This window comes from Gallus gallus, chromosome 5 (assembly GCF_016699485.2).
Source record: "Gallus gallus isolate bGalGal1 chromosome 5, bGalGal1.mat.broiler.GRCg7b, whole genome shotgun sequence".
Lineage (NCBI taxonomy): Eukaryota > Metazoa > Chordata > Aves > Galliformes > Phasianidae > Gallus > Gallus gallus.
In genome coordinates this window covers 44582110-44603783 of record NC_052536.1, presented here as the reverse complement: position 1 = coordinate 44603783, position 21674 = coordinate 44582110, and the positions used below count along the sequence as shown (strand labels likewise).

At 40.3% G+C, this 21674-nt stretch overlaps 1 protein-coding gene across 1 annotated transcript in view; it reads left to right on the top strand.

The window, feature by feature from the left end:
• Nucleotides 1–20228, top strand: part of BTBD7 (BTB domain containing 7) — a 48977-nt gene extending 28749 nt beyond the window's left edge. Inside the window, 9 exon segments of the mRNA XM_046942437.1 lie at nucleotides 3973–4181; nucleotides 5334–5409; nucleotides 7069–7229; nucleotides 7467–7610; nucleotides 7841–7954; nucleotides 9395–9584; nucleotides 12472–12650; nucleotides 13810–14238; nucleotides 15332–20228. Coding sequence (XP_046798393.1) covers nucleotides 3973–4181; nucleotides 5334–5409; nucleotides 7069–7229; nucleotides 7467–7610; nucleotides 7841–7954; nucleotides 9395–9584; nucleotides 12472–12650; nucleotides 13810–14238; nucleotides 15332–16147 — 2318 coding nt within the window. The 3' untranslated portion in view covers nucleotides 16148–20228.
• The last annotated feature ends 1446 nt before the right edge of the window (nucleotides 20229–21674 follow it).

The window sequence follows — 21674 nt, the reverse complement described above, 5'->3', positions numbered from 1 at the left end:
TCCAGTTTCTTATGCTGGCAATAGATCCCTGGTTAGTGCTCTTCAGCACAAGAGCAGGGGGTGTGGAGTGTAAGAGGAGGACAATCTGGTCTAGTTCAGCTGCACAAGGAAGTTAGTTTTTGTGACTGTTTAAGCATCCTACATGTGTGAGCTTCCTCCTAAAGATTTTTCTAAAAGTACAGGTCACATTTGCATCCTTGGGTTTGTAAGACATGTGAAGGAGGCTAAATAAGTCTTTCTCCTTTTTTCCCTTCTCTTTGCACCAGAAACTTGGTTAGAACTGCAAGGATGCCTAGGGATGAAAAATGCTTCTCTGCAGCTTTTAAATATGTGGTAGTCCAGACTAGCTCTATATCACGACTTCAAACTGTTTTCTGCAAGCTAGCAGATTCAGAAGCACGGATCCCTGATGCTAGCATGATCTCTTCTGATGTGACAAAACTTAGAAACTATTTAATAACCTCTAGACCCTGTTTCATTGTCAAGATGAATTCTTATTTCTATTTTTCTTGGTCTGGTATGCATGAGTTTAAGGGGAAAGATCTCCACCACAAAATGGCTTACAAAATCGTTAGCTTTAATTAGTAAAATCTTTGCTTAATCCTGCTTTTGCAAACTGTTGAGGGCACTTAATTTGTTTTTTTTTTTTCAGTGGGTTTGTCAACTGCCTTGACAAGATCCAGGCTACTGGTTAGTATGGTGAACACAGGCTCAAGCTGTTTCTGCTTGCAAGGTCTGTAGGACATGTGAGAGGGAACTGGAGAAACAGGACTTGTTTGTAGGCAGGACCTAAAGGCTGTTGGCATCCAGCATAAAGAGGGTATGAAATAGACTCATTTGTCCAAAATGTGATGAAGTCCTGTTTTGTTTCTCCAGACTCCAAGCAGAATCTTTGAAATGTACTGATGGTCAGAGAAGCTTGTGGTAGAGCACTTGAGGACATTGCTAATAGATCATGGAATGGCAGTTGCTGCCTGAAAGTTATGAAACAGTGCTCAGAGGGAAAAAATATATATATATATTCCACTGTAGGGAATGGTACTGTGGCTATTAGTTGGCTTTTTTGCTAAGTGACTGAATCTTAAAGCAAGAAAGCCTTTGGCCAAGGAAAAAGAATGATTGTATTCCTTCCATGGCCAAAATTGAGTTGTCCTAATTTATTTAGATGTCGAGAAAAACACTTTTCTATTGCCTCACATATGCTTCAGAAGAAATACTTATAATATACCCGCTGTTCTGACACATTGATAGAAGTACTTGGGAAAAGGACTGTTCCTTTTACTAGCTATCCTAAGCGAGCTTTTCATCTGATGTCATTCTGCTGGTAGTTGTACAGTAACACTTCTTAGAAGAATTGAGATTGAGCTGGTGCTCTGGTTCTATAAATCAGTAGAACTTGGATCTTCAGAATTGCCTCTCTCTCCATGGATATGTAGCTTTCTCTCTTTGCAATGGAAACAGCTATCCTAAAATAAGTACTGGATAAAGAAATGGTATGAAAGACCTTGGGATAAGGCTCTTTGTGCTTACAGTTCAAGTTTTCTTGTCTGATTTCGGTGAATGAATCTGTGTATTACCTTTGAAGTGTAATGATCTTTAGATGTAATCATCAGAATTCAGGGGATGTAATCAGCTGCTGAAACCAGGTTGTATGCAAGCAGAATAATTAGAATGTGCAAGAAATTGGGTTCAGACACAACGAGTGGCCTTTCAAACAACTGTATGTTTCTTATTTAGGGAAGTTAGCTCCTATTTGCAGCATACTGTAACTGGGCACTCCAGTGATGGGTTAGCTTTGTTGGCCTTGGCAAGTTTGTTGTGAACATAATGTTTTCCAATCTTTTGAGCTCCAAAAGGGTGGATAAGAGGGTTGGGGTGTGGGTGTAGGGGAGGTGGAGACAGCACAATTCACTGCAATGTCAGTCATAAGTGGTGGAAGTAAAAATGTAAGTAGAAATGGATTCTGAAGTGGAAAGCTTCCAGATCTCATTTGCTCATATTTTTGATCTACTGAAGTATTTTGAGCTTATTTTCAAAGGAACTTTTTTTTTTTAAACACTAGTTTGCGTGTTCTTGAACAGAATTTCTTGAAGAATTCAGAATACAGTTTATTCATTAGGCTTCTGGAGGATTCCCACCTTTGAAGAGGGCCACTTCTCTGACTTGTACCAAAAAACAAGTAATATATTTTGGAGAATGGTTCAGATCCTCTGTTCTCATCCAGGCCAGTGCTGATTAGGTTGATGGTCCAGGTTCCTCTGAACAGGTTGTGCTGCAGGTTCACAGCTCGCTTTGGGCTGGTTCTTGCTGTGCAAGTTAGAGGCCAACACCTATAGTAAGGAATCTGTCCTCCTTTTTCATAGTAAAAATGTGTAACTTGACGGTAAGAGGTAATTCTGCATTACTTCAGTAATGGTAAAGGATAAAACAGGTGTGTATTAATTGTTTCAACTTATTTCACTTGGAGGGGGGGGGGAAGACAAATGGAGAGTCTAACATGGAATTAATAGCATAATGCTTCTTTTAATACATCTTTTACAAGTGTATATGCTTCCATTAAATGTTTTGTTGGTGGCTCCATTGATACATATGGTCTTATCTGAGGCACATTAGGCATGTAGAAGTACAAATCATTCCAAGTACTTGCTGAGGGAAGCTTTTTGGTTATAAACTTGGCTAAATTATGTTAAATCCGTTCAAAATCTGCCCCACCAGGAGTGTCTGCTTGGTCTCTGTGTTGACAAACATTAAGGTTGCTGCACTAAACACTTTCTTCATCCAAATGCTTGGCAAGGAGGTACAGTTCTGTAAATCATTTTTTTTTCCCTGTCTGCTACAAGGATATTAAAAATGATAGCGTATAAGAAGTAAAATAATTGCAATGTAAGCGTTCTGCTGTCAGCCATCCAGGGACCTCTCGTGGGCATGAGTACAGCTATAATTTTGCGTCTGTAGTGGATTGAGACTGGAATGTCTAATTGTACAGTAGAATTTTTCTCAAATTGCTATCTTTATAGTGCAGATAGAACTCACATTGTGTAAGTATGTAAGCCAGATGTAGAAATGAAATCAGCGCTGTGGTACAGTCTGTGAGCAGGGTAATCCCAGCTCCCTGTGTTTTCAGCCCTCTTGCAGTGTCTCCTCTCAGTCCTTCTGAATCTATTCCACCTTTTTTTCAGAATGGAAAAATACCCTGTCCTTCTCTTCAGAAGACATGTACTCTGTGAAAGAGTGAATTCTAATGCAGCAGAAGCACATGAAGCTGTAGCAGACTTGGCCCAAGGCAGAGCACCTGCTCCTCGCACGCTTTCTCTCTTGTTCCATATCTGAAGAGGTGCTCTCTGTCCTGGCACCCCTCTGGCTTTGCAGGCTGGGGTGACGGCCTAGAGCAGCTGCTCGCTGCTTCCTGCCTTTGCTGCTAGTCAGAAAACTACGCTTTGCTGCCCTCGTGCTGTGCTGAAGAGCTGAGTATAAACAGTACCTCACAGCTCTTGCTTCTGATCCTCTGCACGATCTGTCTCAGAGTCCACATGAAAAGTGACACCAGCAAAAATCCCACCTGTGTTAGGGCTTTTGTGCCTTTTCTGAATGTGCTGTAACTAGTAATTGCTCACATTCAAACCTGCAATTTTAAAATGAATTAACCACAGAGGTAATGTGTGTTAATCAAAGGGCCTTCTAGTGTGGTTGAAATGGCTTTCAGTTCACCTTGGCGTGCCAGTAGAAGTAATGTTTCGTGTGGCTATAAAAGGTGAATGACCAAACAGTTAGAATCCTAAACCTCAATTAAAAATTCAGTCAGAACTTAACCTTGTTTGCAGATCTTGGTCTGTAGGGCACTTCTGGTTTTATTCTCACTTTAACTGTGGTGGGAGTCATATAATCCTTTATATTACATATTTTGACACTTCAGGATCTAAGTGCCTCAATAACTGCTATGTTGATTTGTTTTGTTTTGCTTTTGTTTCCTAGGCTGTGAAGATATTATTGCTGAGAGCATCTCTCTAGACACCTTAATTGCCATTTTGAAGTGGAGTTCTCAGCCATACGGTTCGAAGTGGGTTCATCGTCAAGCACTGCATTTCCTCTGTGAGGAGTTTACCCAGGTCATGACTTCAGATGTCTTCTATGAACTAAGCAAGGACCACCTGCTTACAGCTATTCAGTCTGACTATTTACAGGTAACCTGCAGTTCAGAATATAGCTAGTTCTGCGTGAAGCAGGATATGTTGTGACACTGCCAGAAGCGCTTGTGAGTAGCCTGTCTTAGATTGTAGTCAAAAGCTTTATATGTACATAAGCACTACTTTTTAAGAGGTAAAAAATAAAATTGGAGTAGTGAATAAGAAAACTATTTTGTTCTTGGCTTGTAACACAATCCAAGCTGATGGTATATGCTGTTACTTAAAGGCTTAGTAATAGCTTAGAAACAGCTGCAAATTATTTTAAATAAAGCTTTTGTGAATTTAACATTTGCTTGCATGTTCAAGTGTTTTATAAAAAAAAAATTATTATTATTATGTAGTGGTAATGCTTATCCTGCTACAATGTATAGCCTCGTTAGAGGCAGTGAAAGCTAATGAATTCAGGAGGTTTTATTTTTTTTAGTGGGGAGACAAAAGAATATCTTATCTGAGGGGCACCATGGAATCAATTTATGTTTTTTCTTCTTGCTTTGTGATGTTCCTTCAGTGAGTGCAGGTTTAGGGAGAGGGAACCATACTGACAAGTGGAAAGCTTGTGGGTTTTTTTTTGCTGCCACCTCTTTGGTGAATATATCTTTAATGATGACTACCAAATATAGCATAAACAATGTTGAACATTTTAAATTGTATCTGTTCCAGTCTTGCTTTTTAAAGTACAAAGTGTTAGAGGTTATTTAAAATTATTTGTTAGGAAACTTAACTGAAATTTTTGTCTGTATATGAGTTTTTCCTCTACAGTTGTTCTTTGACTAGTACATGCTTGAGGTCATCATGTAGTTGATTTAGTTACTATAACTTCTCAGGCTGTGCAGGTACTGAATTTGTAGCATTAAAAAGAAGATCTGAACAATACCCGGTGTTGGAATTGCCCTTTTAATGCTATCATTTGGATGTAATACTTGTTTTTCCTCTTCCTAGGATTCAGTAAGTGACCTACATGTAGGAATCAGGGTGGTGGTCTATCAGTAGTGCTCCTTAAAATATTTGGAACAAGTACTATTAGCAGATATAAAATAAAACACTTATTTTGCTACAGTTGTTTCTTTTTAACTATGAAAGGTTTGTGTCTGTGTATGTGTGTCATTTAAACTAATCATATGTGGATTGCTGGCTTTCTCTTTCTTCCAGGCAAGTGAACAAGATATTCTAAAATATCTAATTAAATGGGGAGAACACCAGTTGATGAAGAGAATAGCAGACCGAGGTAAGGATACTTTTTAGCCACACGCTGTCAAACCAAACAAACCATAATGTTTCGAAGCCCTTCTTCTGGGTCATCTGTAAGCTAAGAAAACTTTGAATCTAAGAAATCTACGCTGCTCATAGTGTGGTCAAAAGTAGAGGAGTGCTAGAATCTTTCGAAGAGGGAAAAATTAATATCCTCTAGAGAAAAAAAGAAAGCATGGACACATACTGTAGGAGCTGAAGTTGTTCAAGAAGAAAGGGCTTAGGGGGAATCTTAGCAATGTCTGAAATGTCTTATGGCAGTAAGAAAATGCAGTCATGCTCTTTTCTTTGCCACTCATCCTTTCAGTGGGTGCCATGAGGCATTAATTCCATTTTTGGTTTTTCTTTTTACTGCAAAGAGTCAGACAATGCAGCAGGTTGCCCAGAGAAGTTATGAGGTCTCCATCCTTGGAGACAATAAAAACCTGACAGATCATAAGCAATCTGTCCTACCTGACCTGAGAAGGAATGGGGAATAAAGTGGTTGTGGCTTACTGTTTTTTGAAATCTGCTGTTACTGCTTGCAGTACAACTGTTTTGTCATGGATGTGTTGGATGAGATGCAACAAAACAACAAAAAAAAGGAGTTAAATTATGTGATTTTTTTTTTTAGTGACCCTAAGTACTAGAATTCTGTTGTCAAAACAATATTTTGCGTGTTTGATTCATGCATGTTGAAACATGGTGGAGCAAGTTAAGCTAACTGAAATGGTGGAGAAGCTGCTCATTTGGAGTAATTGTCAGCTTCCTGATCTGTGATGATCATTAAGTAAATAGCTCATTTTGTTTCCTGGGATCATTGGATAATGTGATGCACAAAAGCAGAAATAAAAGCTCTGCCAAATTCTGTCAGAGAGGGCCCAAATTTAGTCCCATAGTTTTGTCTAAATGTAAGACACTTGAAACAGTGAATGTGCTGGTGTCAGTCAAATATTGAAAAGCACTAAAAATGTGGCCTGGACTTGAGCTGCCTGTACTGAATGGGGACTGTCTGACAAGTTTCCTCTCACACTGAAGTTAGTCAAGTTCAGGTTGGGCACAATACTTAAAATACAGGTGAAAGTAAGCAGTTATGCGGAGAAGGAAGATGCCAGAATGTCATATGGTGTCATTATGCAGTCTTCAGGAGGAAGATATTCCACTCCTGGCATAAATTGATGGCTTATGAACTAGAGAGCAATTTGAGTGGTTGTGACACAGCAGCTACTAGAGTGTTTTTTCCTTTGAGGCTAGAGTAATTTATCCCAGCAGTCTCTTCAAGCCCTTATTTGTAGAAAATTGGTTTCTGAAGACTGGTGGGGAAGAAGGTGATGCAGAAGAGAGTCACTGGAGGGACTGCAGCAAGGCACAAACATTTTTGTAGCAAAGCTCTAGGTAAAGCTTTATAAACTTGGAACACAAACACTGCTCTCGTGTTTCTTCCTGGCTTACGCTTTGAACATGACAGCTGTACAAATGGCCAGTGGTCATGTAACCTGATCCTGAATCTGCTGATGCTTTGTATGAAAGTTTTATGTGTAAACTACTTTTGTGGAACAATACTGAGAAACAATGCTTTTTCTAAATTTTCTAACTTACGATTTCTCATCTAAACATTTTTCTTGTCTAAATAACTATTTTTTGTTCTTTTCTACAGAGCCTAATTTACTGAGTGGTACTGCTCACAGTGTGAATAAAAGAGGTGTGAAGAGGAGAGATCTTGACATTGAGGAGCTGAGAGAGATCCTGTCTCCACTTTTACCTTTTGTCCGCATAGAGCACATCTTACCTATGAGTAGTGAAGTACTGAGTGATGCAGTAAGTCAGTCATCTCATACAAGTATTATCTCTTGATTTCTTTGTATTTTGGATTCTACAGGAATCTATGCAAGGTTACATGGCTTTTTGCATTTTTTTGTACTTCAAATCTGTCAGGAAACTAAAAAACAAAACCAGTGGTGTAGGGATTCAGTGTAAGAAATACACTTCTTTCAAGTTTTTCCCATATATGCTTTTTATTTAATAAAACCTTAAATTTTGTCTTCATTCTTCAAGATGAAGAGAGGCCTGATTAGTACTCCTCCTTCAGACATGCTACCAACATCAGAAGGTGGAAAGTCAAATGCCTGGCTGCGACAAAAAAATGCTGGAATCTATGTGCGGCCGAGACTGTTCTCACCGTATGTGGAGGAGGCTAAGGTAATAATCATTAACATTTGGCTGTTGTTACACTGAAGTCATCAGGGGGTTCTGTAAACAGGGAAAAATATGGTGTGTTTTGTCTCTCTTTGCATGTACTGGCCTAAAATACTAACATTTTCAATTTAACAAGACTTACAAGTTTGATCATCAGGCTCAAGTCTCTAGAACTGATCAGAAAAATTTCAACAAAATTTTTTTTTGTCGAAATTGAAATGTTTGTGAGACAGATCTTGATGAAATTCCACCGGAAACAAAGCAGCGTTCTGAGGGAAACCTCCCTGGTTTCCAGCCAGTTTGCCGGCCCAGCTCCTCGGCAGCCCACCTGGCAGGCGGATGGCAAGGTGAGAGCCTGAGAGTCCCAGTCTGCAGCTATTCAGCAACCTTGGTGCCAGGTCTTTCAGGCTCCCCAGCTCCCACTAGAGCTGGGTGGAGAACCTCTATTCCACTGGGCAGAGGACTCCAATAATTCATTTTGTTGTTTGAATCAGAACCAGAATTCTTTCAGTCCTGTGCAAAGTGGAATAAATATCTTGTGTCCAACTTGAGTACAGTCCTTTGTGTCTCATTCACGGAGTAGTTTGCTTATTCAATGTCTTGTATGAGGACTGTAAAACTGAAGAGCCCATGCCATATCCTGTTTGACAGAATGGGACCCTTATGGATGGCTAACTAATTATTTGAAGCAATTCTATCTTAGGTCATGAGCTTGTGAGTCCTAGCTGTGCAGGTGACTGCCAGACAATAGGATAAGGTAAAGCTGTGCACATCCACATTGCCTGGAAACTCTGAGCACTGCTCTCTAATTCAGACCTTTCATCCTGTGCTTAACACAGAAAATACCTTCTAAAGTCTGAGTGGTGACATCCTCTTTGAGGAGAGGGGAGAAAGAGAACTATTTTGCATTTTGAGCACAGATGAGAGAGCACCAGGTGGCACTAAAGGAACAAAGGAGAACTAGCCAGTTAAAAACTCAGCTTTGTACCTTGGATTGTTAAAACTAACAAAAATGTGTTAAAAAATATATAATAAAAACATTGACACTCAGTTTTCAAGTGTGTGTTATGGGAATGCTTTAGCAATAATCTTAAAGTTTGTTCTACATGTTTTTTTTTGTCAGGAGTCCAAATTGTTTCTGTTAGTGTTGTGTTTTTTTGTTTGTTTTTGTTTTGTTTTGCTGTTATTTTTAAAAGAAGCATAATTAGTTGTTTAACCTTAGAGGAATTACTCTTGTTTACTATCTGGTAACTATTCTTATTCATTTTGATTACTGGGAAGTGCAAAAGCTTCAGATAAATGACTTCTAATTTATTTCCTTCTGTTAGCCTTATTTTTGAAAAATAAGAAGGTTAAATAAGAATGTTAATCAAAGATGTGCATAATTCCCTTTGTTGTGTTTAAAATATCTGAGGGAAATACATCTCATTTTCAAAGTACTGTCTACAGTACTACAGATAGTTGAGACCCATAACTGTCTGAGGGAGCATCTACATTTGCCATGAGAAGAATACTTTCATTCTGACATATAGGAGTTAAACAAAACAATCTTCCCAAACTTTATTTGCCTGACTACTGTTAGCTTTGAAAGGCCACTGCTAATAATGACTGGAAAGTAGAGTAGAAAATGGTGAGGACGTGTCACATACTGTTTGGGACCTGCTTTAGACATGTAGCCTTCGAGCTGTGCTTGCAGCAGCTCTAGGTGGCCTTGGGGCAGTGCTTACAGAAGGTCCTGGTGGATGTGTGCAATGCCTTCATGAGGGCTCTAATGGCTGTCGTTGCAGTCAGTACTGGATGAGATGATGGTGGAACAAACCGATCTCGTTCGTTTGCGGATGGTCCGAATGTCCAATGTGCCAGATACCCTTTACATGGTAAACAACGCGGTGCCGCAGTGCTGTCATATGATTACCCACCAGCAAGTTAGTACTAACCAGTCCAGTCCTCCTTCAGTCATAGCCAATGAAATCCCAGGTAAGGCTGCTAGATCACTGGTAACTCTGCTTGATCTCCTGTGAGTGGCTGGGGGCTTTGGAGTAGGGGAAAATGAATGTGTGAATATTGCAATCTCCTCAGAGAAGAGTACTTCGTAGTTTGTTTCTTCCCACCCAGCAATAGTGTTTTCTGCTTTGATCTACTCTGAGGTTATTTATTATGCCATCCATATGCAATCTGTAAGAAGGTGAATTACTGGAAGGAGTAGTACTTCAACCTGCTTCGGCTGAGCAATTTGAAAAATCTTGGACTAGTTAAACTTACTGTAGAATATTTGCTGGACCCTGGCTGTCTGTTCTCACTGTTCTCAGAGTGGTTGGCTATCGGATTTGTACCAGTCCTCCAAGATGGATGAGATCCAGAAGGGTGGAAAAATGGAAAAATATCTCCTAAAAATCTTCTAAAATCAAAACGGTAGATGGACCATAACTTGTAGAATGGTCAACTTGACTCAGTTTTCCAGAAAAAATACTGAAGTAGGCACTCAGAACACATTTTCTGTTGGTTTACCAAATCTGCTTGAGCTTTTAAGTTAAACCAACTTAATTGCTTGTGCAACAGAGTAAATTTTCTTAGGTGGAAGTAGATACTTAAGGCTACTTGGTATTGACGCTCACAGGGTAGCCAGAGTCATTGTGATGCACTGTCATTTATGTATTTGGTCTTTCAGCGTCAAACGGAAAGAGTGTATCAAGTGGGACTGCCAAAGTATCTTTCTGTGTGTAGTTAGTAACTCAAAATGGATTTTCATCTGTGAACCGCCAATTCCAATTGAATTGGCAGATGTGATTTGGAGAAGGTTTTGCCGGATCTTGGTTTCTGGAGAAGCTGACGAAGGAAATGGGCTCTCAAAGGCCTCCTGTATTTTGCAGAATTTCTTGTGGTTGGAAAAAATCTGACTTGGGGGGCAGTGATGCATCTTGGCCAATTGGAAACTCCACTGCAGCTTGATTCTATACAATGTAATATTTAGGGATTATTGTCAACCCTTAGATATGAGCGTAGATGTGAGCTGTGAGCCCAGCCAGTAGCTGGAGCACGGATATTGTCACGTAACTGCCTGCTTTGCTTTCTTCTGTAATTATGTGAAAGATTTGATTGTTTTGACAGTTCTTTGAGGCAGGAAGGATAGATGAGAGCCAATCTGAGGAGATTTAGGCATGTCCCAGACCCTTTAACTTGTTCAGGAGTCTGTCCTTGAAGCACACATGCTGCCCAGGAGCTCTTGAAGGGAGAACCAGGCATCATCAGCTCTGTGCCTCTTGGTTTGGGCTCTGGGAACAAGAGCTGCTTTGCAGTTCAGGCATTCTCCATTTATTGCTCGCATATTGCTTATACTGCTTCCGATTGACTTTATTTGCATAAAGGACATTGACAGCTTGTCCTGGTGCTTCTATTGCAACACTCACTGAGTTTAGCCTCTGCTGAAGGTTGAAAAGGTTCTACAGGTAATTGCATTTCTTTAGTATTTTCCATGTTCAGCTTGGATTAGAAATCCTGCACCCAAGTTGTATTTTTCATGTGTATGTAACATCCCTTCTGTATGTTTCACATGAATAATAGTTTAAAAAAAAAACAACACACAATAAACCACCACCAATAACAACAACAGAAAAGCGCAAACAAACCTCCTGGGTTATAATTTTTAATGATAAACTTAAATGATTTTTATGCCAGGTGATATGGAGAACTAATTAAACTTCTCTAAAATCCTTATTAATTTATTTTTCAGTGTTTATAAAATGTTGAGTGTAACTAACATCAGATTGCCAAGCCAGGATTTTTAAGAACAATTGAATTATATGGAGCATAGAGTGAAAGACGCATTTGTGAGCCATGAAGACTAGAGAGAATCGATACTTTACAGGAACTTGAGTACAGGAACTCAGTTTGGAAGGGGAAAAAGTAAACTTGCACTACTTACGTTTATTACATGCATCAGTGTGAGCTTTGTGAAACTGGGAACAGTTGTAGTTCTGTGATGTTGGGTTTTTTCCTTCTGTATACCACAAATGTCTTTTCGCACTGTTCTTGCTGCCTCATCTGCTTAGTTTTTATGAGCTTTCACTATGGACATGTGGGCATGGTACTGTACAGCCCCTGCAAAGCTGGTAACAGATCAGATGCCAGGACTTATATATTCAGAGGTCTGGACGTGTGTTCTTTCTTGATAGGCACATTTTTTTTTCTGAGGGCAGCAAGACCGCAAAGAACTACAGCTTGTCATCAAACAGCAGGGAAGAGTGGCATGAGAAAGTTTTGCAACGGCAAAAATACTCCCCAAATTATATATGATTTCCTTTTGGAAAGGTTTTGTTTAATGATTTCAATATGGCTGCATAAAACAACATCATTTAACAGGTTTATGTTGGCATAGTTTGTGTAATTATTTTTTTCAAACGCTCTTTCTGTAGTTACGTACTGATATTATGGTCGTGTGATTACAGAATTCCACTAGAAGTACAAAGTGTATGCCAAACAAATCAGTGAATTCTTGGCCTGTAGTATTCACGAGGGAACAGTCCGTTGTTATTTAAGATATCCTGCCCCTACCTCAAATCATAAAATTCCTGCATTATAAGGGTAAAAAGGGGGCTATACTTGTGGTTCACCCTTGCAGAAGCTGGAAAAGTGGTGTACGTTTTGTATGATGTATACATATTCCGTAATGATGTTCCAAGGAGCATGTGTGAGTTGAACTGTGCTTGGCAGAATGTTTTTCTTTAAAAAGGGAAAAAAAAAGACAAGCTTAGTCATCCCAGCGTTAGATTTTCCTTTGCAATTAGATCTAACCACTGTAATTGAACTTGGTGTCTCACAGTTTTAAAAGTAATCCGTTATCCCCAATTCTCTGCTGTCCCCCCAGTTCCCAACCTGCTTGTTGTAAAAGAGATGATCAAACGGCTGCAGGAGCTTCGTCATACCGAGCAGGTGCAGAGGGCGTACGCTCTCAATTGTGGAGAGGGGGCCACAGTCAGCTATGAGATTCAGATTCGTGTGCTGCGGGAATTTGGACTTTCTGATGCTGCTGCTGAACTTCTGCAGGTATGGAAAGTTGCTGTAGTAAGATCAGAAATTATTTGATTCAGGTTCTGCTCTGACTGTGCGTTGACTTGAATGTGTAAAATCTGCAGTAAGAGAGCTACTTGGTGCGTGTGGGCAACATCTTGATGCTTTAAAATGACTCTGACTTCAGAACCATCCAGGTGCAAATTACAGTGAGACTGTTGCGTTCAGTGATATGATTTCATAAATGTATAGGTACAATCTATAAATATTCTTCTCAAACGTTGTTGCCATTCAGGCTGTTCCTACTGCCAGAGGTCTTGGAAACAAAGTCTCATCTCATATTTAAAGTAGATGGAGATTTAAGGGTTGTTTTTAAGTAGGATAAAGCAGTATTAACATACGCTGCTTATTCTTCGAGGAAGAACCAGGAGTACTTGGCTTATTGATTTCTTTTTAACTGAAGGTTCTGAAAAGCTGTTTTCTAGGGAAAGGCTGACTTGGCATTCTTCTCCTTGTTTGGAACTTGGTGGTGAAAAGTTACAAAATTCTAGTTTAGTGCTCTGCTTCCAGATGCTTGGCAAATAGTTTCTGTGTGATAGCTTTAGCATGCAGGTGATGATGTTCACGTGTGAGTGGCTTGCTGCTCCTTCCTGAGATTCTGTATTTGTCACTTGTCTTTTGTTTTGGTAAACTTGAATCATTAAGGTGTGAAAAAATAACTTTCTAAAAAGAATGGTATGGTTTATCTGACTGTGTAAATGGTGTATAATCAGAGTGAACAGTATGAACAGCTTACATTCTTGATAATCAAGAGGCAGTTCTTGAGACTAATCAAAACATGACTAGAGGATTAGATTGATCTCTTCTGGAATCAGGAGGAAACAGCTTAAGTGATTCAGTAGATCTGCATAGAACCTGTCAGGACTGGGAAAATGCAAGAGCCACTTCTGTTTGTTGCTGTTAAGCAAACTGCATTTGTTGCTCAGCTTTTTCATGTAGCAAATCTGATGCCACTTGCCCTTATTTAAAAATAAGAAGTAATCCGTGGTAGCTGTAATTGCCTTGAGCTTTGAGGTTTCCTGTGGCAAAACTGCTTGGTACAGCAGTAGTCGATTGAGCTCCTAAGTGCGTCAGTTCCAGAAATGGTTCTGGATGACTTCCTGCTTCTGTCACTGATGTCTTTCTTCCTTTGCAGAATCCTCACAAATTCTTTCCTGATGAGCGGTTCGGGGACGAAAGCCCACTCCTGACTGTGAGACAGTCTGGACGATGTCGCGTGAACAGTACTCCCACTGCAGAAGCCCTGTTTACAGAACTGGACTCTTTTGTGGCCTTCCATCCACCATTGCCCCCTCCTCCACCTCCATACCACCCACCAGCAACTCCCATTCACAACCAGTTCAAAGTGGGCTGGAAACAAAGGGTGCCAAGTCAACATCCCTCCCGGTCCTTTTCTTACCCATGTAACCATTCACTGTTCCACTCCCGAACAGCTCCCAAAGCTGCACCTCCTGTCTACCTGCCCAGTGTGAAAGCAGCCCCCCCTGATTGCACTAACACTACAGGCCTGGGGAGACAAACTGTGGCTGCAGCAGCAGCAGTGATGGCAGCTGAGAAACAAGTAGTAAGTATTATATTTTCTCCTCCCTATCTCTGGCAGTTCAAAGTAGCTCACTGAGAGGAGGTGGAGAGAATTCGTATGATGTTGTCACTTGGCTTAGTCAAAACAGCAGCATCTCTGCTGGTGAGGAGACTTTTCTGTCAAAACCAGTCAAAGTCTTCTGCATCCAAAGGGCATGGTGTCATCTGTGGAAGATTGAATGCTCCAAGAGCAGGAGTGATTTTGGAGGGGCAAACAGGACTTGTAAAGCTTCTGAAATAACGTAGTTTGCTCCACGTGAACTTCTGTAGTGGATTGCACGCTGTAATTCAGAGGTAGGAATAGTGAGAATATTTTTGCCAATCACAGATAATCAGCCCCAAACTAAACAGGTGTGTACAAAGGGAATCTGTGGAGATTGTGAAGAAATTGCATGTGCAGAAAGCATTTTAAAATGAGTAGGCAAGTAGAAATTGGTAACTGCAAGAGAAGTTTGTTAGAGCATAATTGTTGAACTATAATACTATGCAATAGTAATACAGTGAAAACAGTTAACTATCTCAGATACTGAACTGAGAGTTTTGAAGTTATAGGAAGAACTAAAAAGGATTTGTGAATTCATTTCTTCATCGAGAAAGATATTTCAGTGCCCTGTTCTGTCATACTGAAAGCTTGTCCTCTAAATCCAGATTAGATCAGGTGCTCTGAATGGAAGCATGAATTTTTTTTCTTTAGGAATCATTTTCAATATATTGCAACCCTATATTTTAGGTTAAAATATTTAACTTCAACTTAGATGTTTTTTCTTCACGGGATTAATTAGTTGCATAGGCATCTTTTTTGGGAGGGAGGGGCAATACAGACTTAAGTGAGGAAGCCAGGTAGTGATGTTGGTGTGAGAGCTGATGTAAACTTGAGTATGTTCATCAATAGGTTAGAGGAGAAAGGAGTGAAAGCAGAGTTTATCTTAAGCTAGCAGAAGTTTAGAAAATGTGTTCTTTTTACAGTGTGGAGAAGGTAGATTAAGAAAATGTAACTTTGAATTACAGGAACTGTCCTAACTTTGTTTGTCTTTTGCTGCTTCATTTTTGTGGACCATTTTCTTTTTCTTTTCCAGTGCACTCAGCCCTTGCTAAACGAACTGATGCCAGATATTGCAATGGGGGTGTCAGCCATGTCTTTAAAAGACAGAAGACTGCCAGAACTTACTGTCGATACAGAGCTAAGCCAGACGGTTACAGAGGTAGGGCCTGGTCCACCCCAGCACATTTCATGTATTCAGAGCAGACACATGCCTACTTCTCGAAAGAAACATGCAATAGAGCAAAAAATAGATGCTCGAGAAAATCAGCAGGAATATCCTGACTTCTATGACTTCTCTAATGCTGCATGCAGACCTTCCACTCCAGCACCAAACAGGCACAGTCCTTTGCCTTCACAAGGCATATATTACGGCCCAGATTTGTATAGCCACAATAAGGCATCACCGAGTGGCTTAAAGCCAGCTTATCTACCTTCCCAGATATCTCCTAAAAAGCAAGAGGATTCTAGGAGGGAATACCTGATCTCCCAGGATGGGCATCAACACAGACAAAAGAATGAGCCAATACACCTCGATGTCTTAGAACAACCTCCCCAGCGACTGGACTTGGCGTTGGCTACCCAGGAAAATGCTGGTAATGGCCCAGTTCACATCAGGGGAAGAACAAAAATGGAAACTGACTTAACCTATGGGCTAACCTCCAACAGACCTTCTCACTCTGCATACGCCTCTGAAATGCAAGAAGAGAGAGCCAATAGGAGAATGGCAGATGATGAGCCGTTGGAACATGGAACACAGAGAAGTGCGGATTTGGAAAGGGAAGATGCAGTAAGCAGAGGAAGGAGGTCTCCAAACAAACCAGACTTCCTGTATAAAAAATCTGCCCTATGAAAGCAACCTCCACTACTTCTCTGTGCCTAAGAGTTGTAAACTTCCCATTCTTTGCAACTTTTGGCCTGACTTCTGTCAGACAAATTCATTCATGCCAGCAGATAAATTCAGTTTCATCCTTTTATTTTGTACATACATTGCTTTATTAGAGATGGCATGCTATCAGATTTTAATGCTGCTTCTGGTTTTATTTTGTGGGAAACCATTTTTTTCTTAGCAAATTTAATTAAGCCTTTAAAAAAAAAAAACAAACAAACTGGTACCTTTTTCTACAACCTGGTAGCCTTTTGCACCTGTACATCTATTTTAGTGTATTAGTTTTGTACTAATCCGTTAAACTTTATTGTCACATTTAAAGGACTGTATTTTCATACTTTTTGCATTTTCCCTTTCACCTGCCACTTCCCTATGTGCATTGAGTTGCACATTATGAAATGTATTTTCTTATGAGATAGCAACAATGTGTTTATTTTTTAATTATAGGAATTCCAAAGAACAGCACATCAAAACACTACATTTTTAGTTAGATTTTTTTTCTTTAGATCTGAAATCTTCCTGATTTTTATGACTACAGCAAGAAACCAGTCTGATGTTTTGTTTGAAAGGTTCTGGCAGCTGGTCTTACCTTATAGCAAGTTCACCCCTAGAACTATACATGAGACTTTAGGTATCCAGGGGGATATTTAGGAGTCTAAATTCCAGTAAAATTCACTGGGATCTGTCTGATTCTGTTTTTGCTGTGTGGTTCACACTTAACTGCAGAGAATTTGATGATCAACCAAAAGCACTTATTAGCCAGACTAGAGTTGTTCATTTGCCCAAGCAGAAATGAATCTAGAAATACTGTAAAAAAGGAGAGTAATAACTTGTTATTCCAGCTGCCCCCTACCTGAGAGTAAGTGAAGAGAGGAGTTGAGGATTCACACTAAATCCTGGTGTGTCAGTAAGTCAAGGCATAGTATCCTGTGCTGTTGCCTGAATAGTAACTCTCCAGTTGAGAGGGTTGTCTCCACCAGAGGTGCTGAGGTGACTGCTCATTGCCTTGCTTTCTCCTGCCTATGATTTATAAAAGGGCTTCACTCTTAGAGACATTGTTCAGTGTTCCTTATCTGATCTGAAGTATTGCTGACTTGTAATTGCCACTGTTCTGTGAAAAGAAAATCAAAGAAGAGTAACTACTCCAGCATTAAGTGTGTGAAGTTTTAGCACTCTTAAATTACATTTCTCATCTCCTTACCTTTCTTTTTTTAAAGAACAGAAATGCGATTCATCTCATGCTATCATATAAAGAAGGAAGGATATGGGGCTGGCTCCCTACTACTGGGTTGAGATTCACCAATGCAACTGTGTGACGGTTGTAGTTAAGCGTATTCTCCTTACTACTTACTTACTGTTCAGTTCTTACCACGGCTTCATTGCATGTAAGGTAGGGATCTGGTGCCACTGCAGTGTAGTGATTACTGGTGAAGACCAGATTGGTGTGAGTTTTTAAATCTTTTTTTTTTTTTAATGCATCTTCTGTAGTGAAGAATTTCCCATTAGCTGAAAACATTAATCCCAAGTATGACCTAATAACTACATCACGGTTAATCAAGGTTAGGCTGTTTCCTGCCTAACCAGCTCAAAACGTTTAATACTATTTAGAGAAATCTTGTTGCAGATTTACTTTTAACTGATGGCAGTTTTTCTTACGCATCTTGTTTTATTACAGCTTGAAAGGCTTGCCAGCCACAAAACAGTTTTACTGAAATACGTTGAATACTGCATTCCAGAATTACCAGATAGCTTCTAGAGAAATGAAGATGTGGGTTTTTGAGCCAATAAATCCTAATGCCTCCTTATATATATGCCTTCTGCTTCTACAAAAGCTCTGCAGATGCTCTTATCGAGGCACAGCCCTGAAAGGCACGGTGTAGGGTTGGAGGAGAAACACAGCTGAACTGCACAGGTCGTGTAAGTGTTTTGTGGGTATGGGGAGATGGTTTTTTTCCTCCATTAGCCTCTTTTAAACCATTTTTTTAACCATAGTTGAAATGAGTGCTGACCTCATCACCAGTGCATATTACCTCTGTGGGGCTGCCATGTAGCATACTGTTAAATGTCAGAAGGTGCTGAGGGGAGCAGTGCTCCTGTGGTTAAGGACTGAGGTTCATTGGATTTATTCTGAAGACTGAGCACAGTGCTGTCTTACTTTGTAGCTCTTACCAGACACTTTGGTCTCGTGCTCATGAGCACTAGAAGCATTAACTTTCATCACATAACAGAACCTGAAACTCACTCCATGTGCATCATACATATGTTGGTAGCTTGACTGCTAAAACATTATAGTAAGTTTTCTGAGGACAGCTGTCCTGAATAACTTATTTTTACCTAGAATTCATAAATACACTTTTGAAAGAAACTACTTTAATCCATAGCAGTGTGTGGCACTGCGTGCCTGGGCTGAGGAGAGGCTGAAATCTAGACTTAACTGCTGAGCTTGAAATCTGTGGGTGCGTGGCTGATACAGACTGAGAAGTTTTGAGGATATGATGTGAGAGAAGTAATAGATTCGTTTGGCTTTGGAATCAGCTGTGAGAAATGCCTTTCTGGAGTGGAAGAGAGGTCTGCATTTTAGAATACAAAACTGCTTCTGAAGTCTCAGAAGCTTAGCAGTGTTAAGGGGAGAATAAAGTATTTAAAAGTAGGTGCAGAAGAAAAGGCGAGTCCTTCTGAGGCCAAAAAGACAATCAGGCCAAAAAGACAATCTGTTTTCACTTGTCTGTTTTGAGTTAGGAAGAAGGTAGCAGCTAATGGTGGCTGTTCTTAAGTTGAAAAGCGGGATTTGTCCAATTACTGGAATTGTGTTTTTGTAGTCCAGGGTGGGATTTCCTACCTAGTTGGTTGTGGGGGGAGGGGAGCAGACCATCTTTATTCTTCTTCATGGAAGCACCAACCCGAAGCTCGTTTTCCTGTATTTTGCTCGCAGAACACACGTACCTATGCTACCTGCTACTCGTTGTTCTCTTTCTACTGAAACTTTGGTGCAAAAGCTCCTTGTTTACATGAAGCACTTTCTGATTAGGCTGGAAATTAACATGTTTTCCTCCTACAAATCTGTTGGAGATTGTGGATTGGTGACAATGCGTTGCTTTAGGATAGAGGTATGAACATTAAGCTTTCTTAGATGAGGATCGTTTGTGTTCCTTATTCTACTAAACTGAGAGCTCAGACTTTCACGTAGTGAGCAACATGCAAAAACTTCTTTCCCCTTTCCCTGACCCCTTCCTCTTTTCCTTAATATATGGACGAATAACTTAATTCCTGAAACAGATTCTTCCTTTGAAATGTTTTGTTGTTACCGTAGTTGCGTGTTAATAACTGCTGTGTTGATGGGCAGTTTCTTGTTATATTTTTCATTTCTGAAAGCTAAGGCTGCGGCCACCCTTACTTTTAAGCCTCGGTTTTGGGTCCCAGAACGTCCCAAACGTTTGTCTTTATGCGTTTCTTTGGTTTGGGGTTTTCTGAAAGCATACGCGTGCTGTTTGAGGCACTGTTATTTCTTCTAATAACTATATGCTTCTATGGTAGAGGTGGTGCTGAGCTCTGCTAAAAGCAGGGAACAGCTGAGATAAAACTGTAAAACCGTATTTGGGTTTTCTGTGATTCTCTGTATCCTGGGAGGCAGCCTTTGCCTTCCGCAGCGTCACAGTTCTGTTTCTTGTCCTTGTGTTGTTACTGGTATAAAGTCAAGTGCCTTCAACGCTAAAGGCTCAGAAGAACTTTCTTAAACTGACTTCATGTCCTATGCAAGTGTTTTTTTCTACAACCTGCATAACCAGTACTTTGTAAAACTTGTTTACGCTTCAATTGTACATAGTGTTTTTTAAGAAAAAAAAAATAGTATTTTTATTTAGGTACCTCCAAACTTGAATTCTAGTCTTGTGTGATACATTGTAAAACAATACATTTCTCTTTTGAGTACCATTACAGTTGTAAAAAGGTTTTCACTGGTTCTATTTTTCTACTGTTGCTGAGAAGCATGTAACACTGACTTTATCCTACGTATAGTTGGCATTTCAAATAAATGGCTTGTATAGAACGTGCTTGCGTGGCTTCTTCACGTTAGGCGCTGCTTTGGCAGGCTGCTGCTGAGTGGTAGGTGAGGCTGCCCCATGCTGTGATTCTGAGCCTGCTGGGCTCAGGGGAGGGCACTGATGAGTACAACCCAGAAGATGCCCTGGCACGGGAAAGGCTCTTAAAAACAGGATCTGACAGTCCTGGAAAAAAGTTACGTGGTCATTGAACAAGGATATGATACAAAGCACTGTAAAAAGAGGAGTTTAAAATCAGAGGCATCTTTCAAGACAGGGGGGAGGGGGAAAAAAAGCACTTCAGTGAGATATTTCAGTGAGTTCTCCTGGCTGGAGCTTCATTGCCTGTGACTATTCGCTATCAGTGGTAATGGGACTATTCATAGGCAAGGCAGCTGGACTTAGCCCTTGTTTTAGAAGATGTTTATTTTCTCAGAGCCAAAGACTAATTAAATACACAGCATTCTTTTCTTGAATTGCAGTTATCGGCTGGATCTTCATTAAATCTGTTTCACAGGAACAGCTGTGTTTCACTGCTTCAAAGACATGACAAGTTTTAGAAGCGTGTCATCCTGCAGGTGAAAACATTGACTACACTCTCTCTTTGATGTACAACAGTGACATACTTTGGGTTAAGTCCTGGCATAAGAGGGAGGAAAAGTACTGTGTGATCTCAAATATTAATTGACATCTTCCTCCCCCTCCCCAGCCATGAAGATGAATTTCATGAGCAACTTCCTAAACCTGCATTTCATCGTTGCAGGCTTTATGTTCACAACAGCAGCTGAACTTCACAGAAGACCCTGAGGACAGTCTTTTGGAAGAACGTGCACCTGGATTAAAAGTCCGAAAGGGAAATTGTCTGCTGCTGCGCCCAAGTAGCTGATGATCACTTCAGGTACTCTATGCTAACTTAGTGTAGGCTGATGCCAAAACTGGGTAAACACATGGCTTCAAGTCTTCACCTCGTGGTGAAACTGCAGCTGGAGTATCTCATTGTTCTGGAACTTGGCAAGTTCAGAAACTTTCCCATAACTGAACTCGCTTTAATTTCTTGAGCACAGCGAATGCTGGGACAGGGTCTTGCTGTAGTATTACCTGTGCTGTGGGAGCCGTTGCTGTGTTCTGCTTTGAAATATATATGCTAGAATGAGAAGAGCAAATTCTTCAAAATGCAGGGTTTCAGTTCAGGGTGATCTGAACTTGGAGGTGAAACTGAGGACAGCACTTCCCTCTGTCCTCCTCCTGCCCTCTATTTAATGTATTACATGTAAAGAAGCAGAGGACAGTCTCACTGCTTTCTCCTGCTTAAAAATGTGTGCCCCCACACAGAGAACTGGGTCAGAACTGGAAGCAGAGCTCTAAGAACATCAGGTTTGGCTCAGCCCAAGCTGACTCAGCGTCCCACAGGGGTCTCGGCCATATGGTTGACACAACAAGCACTCTGGTGGTGT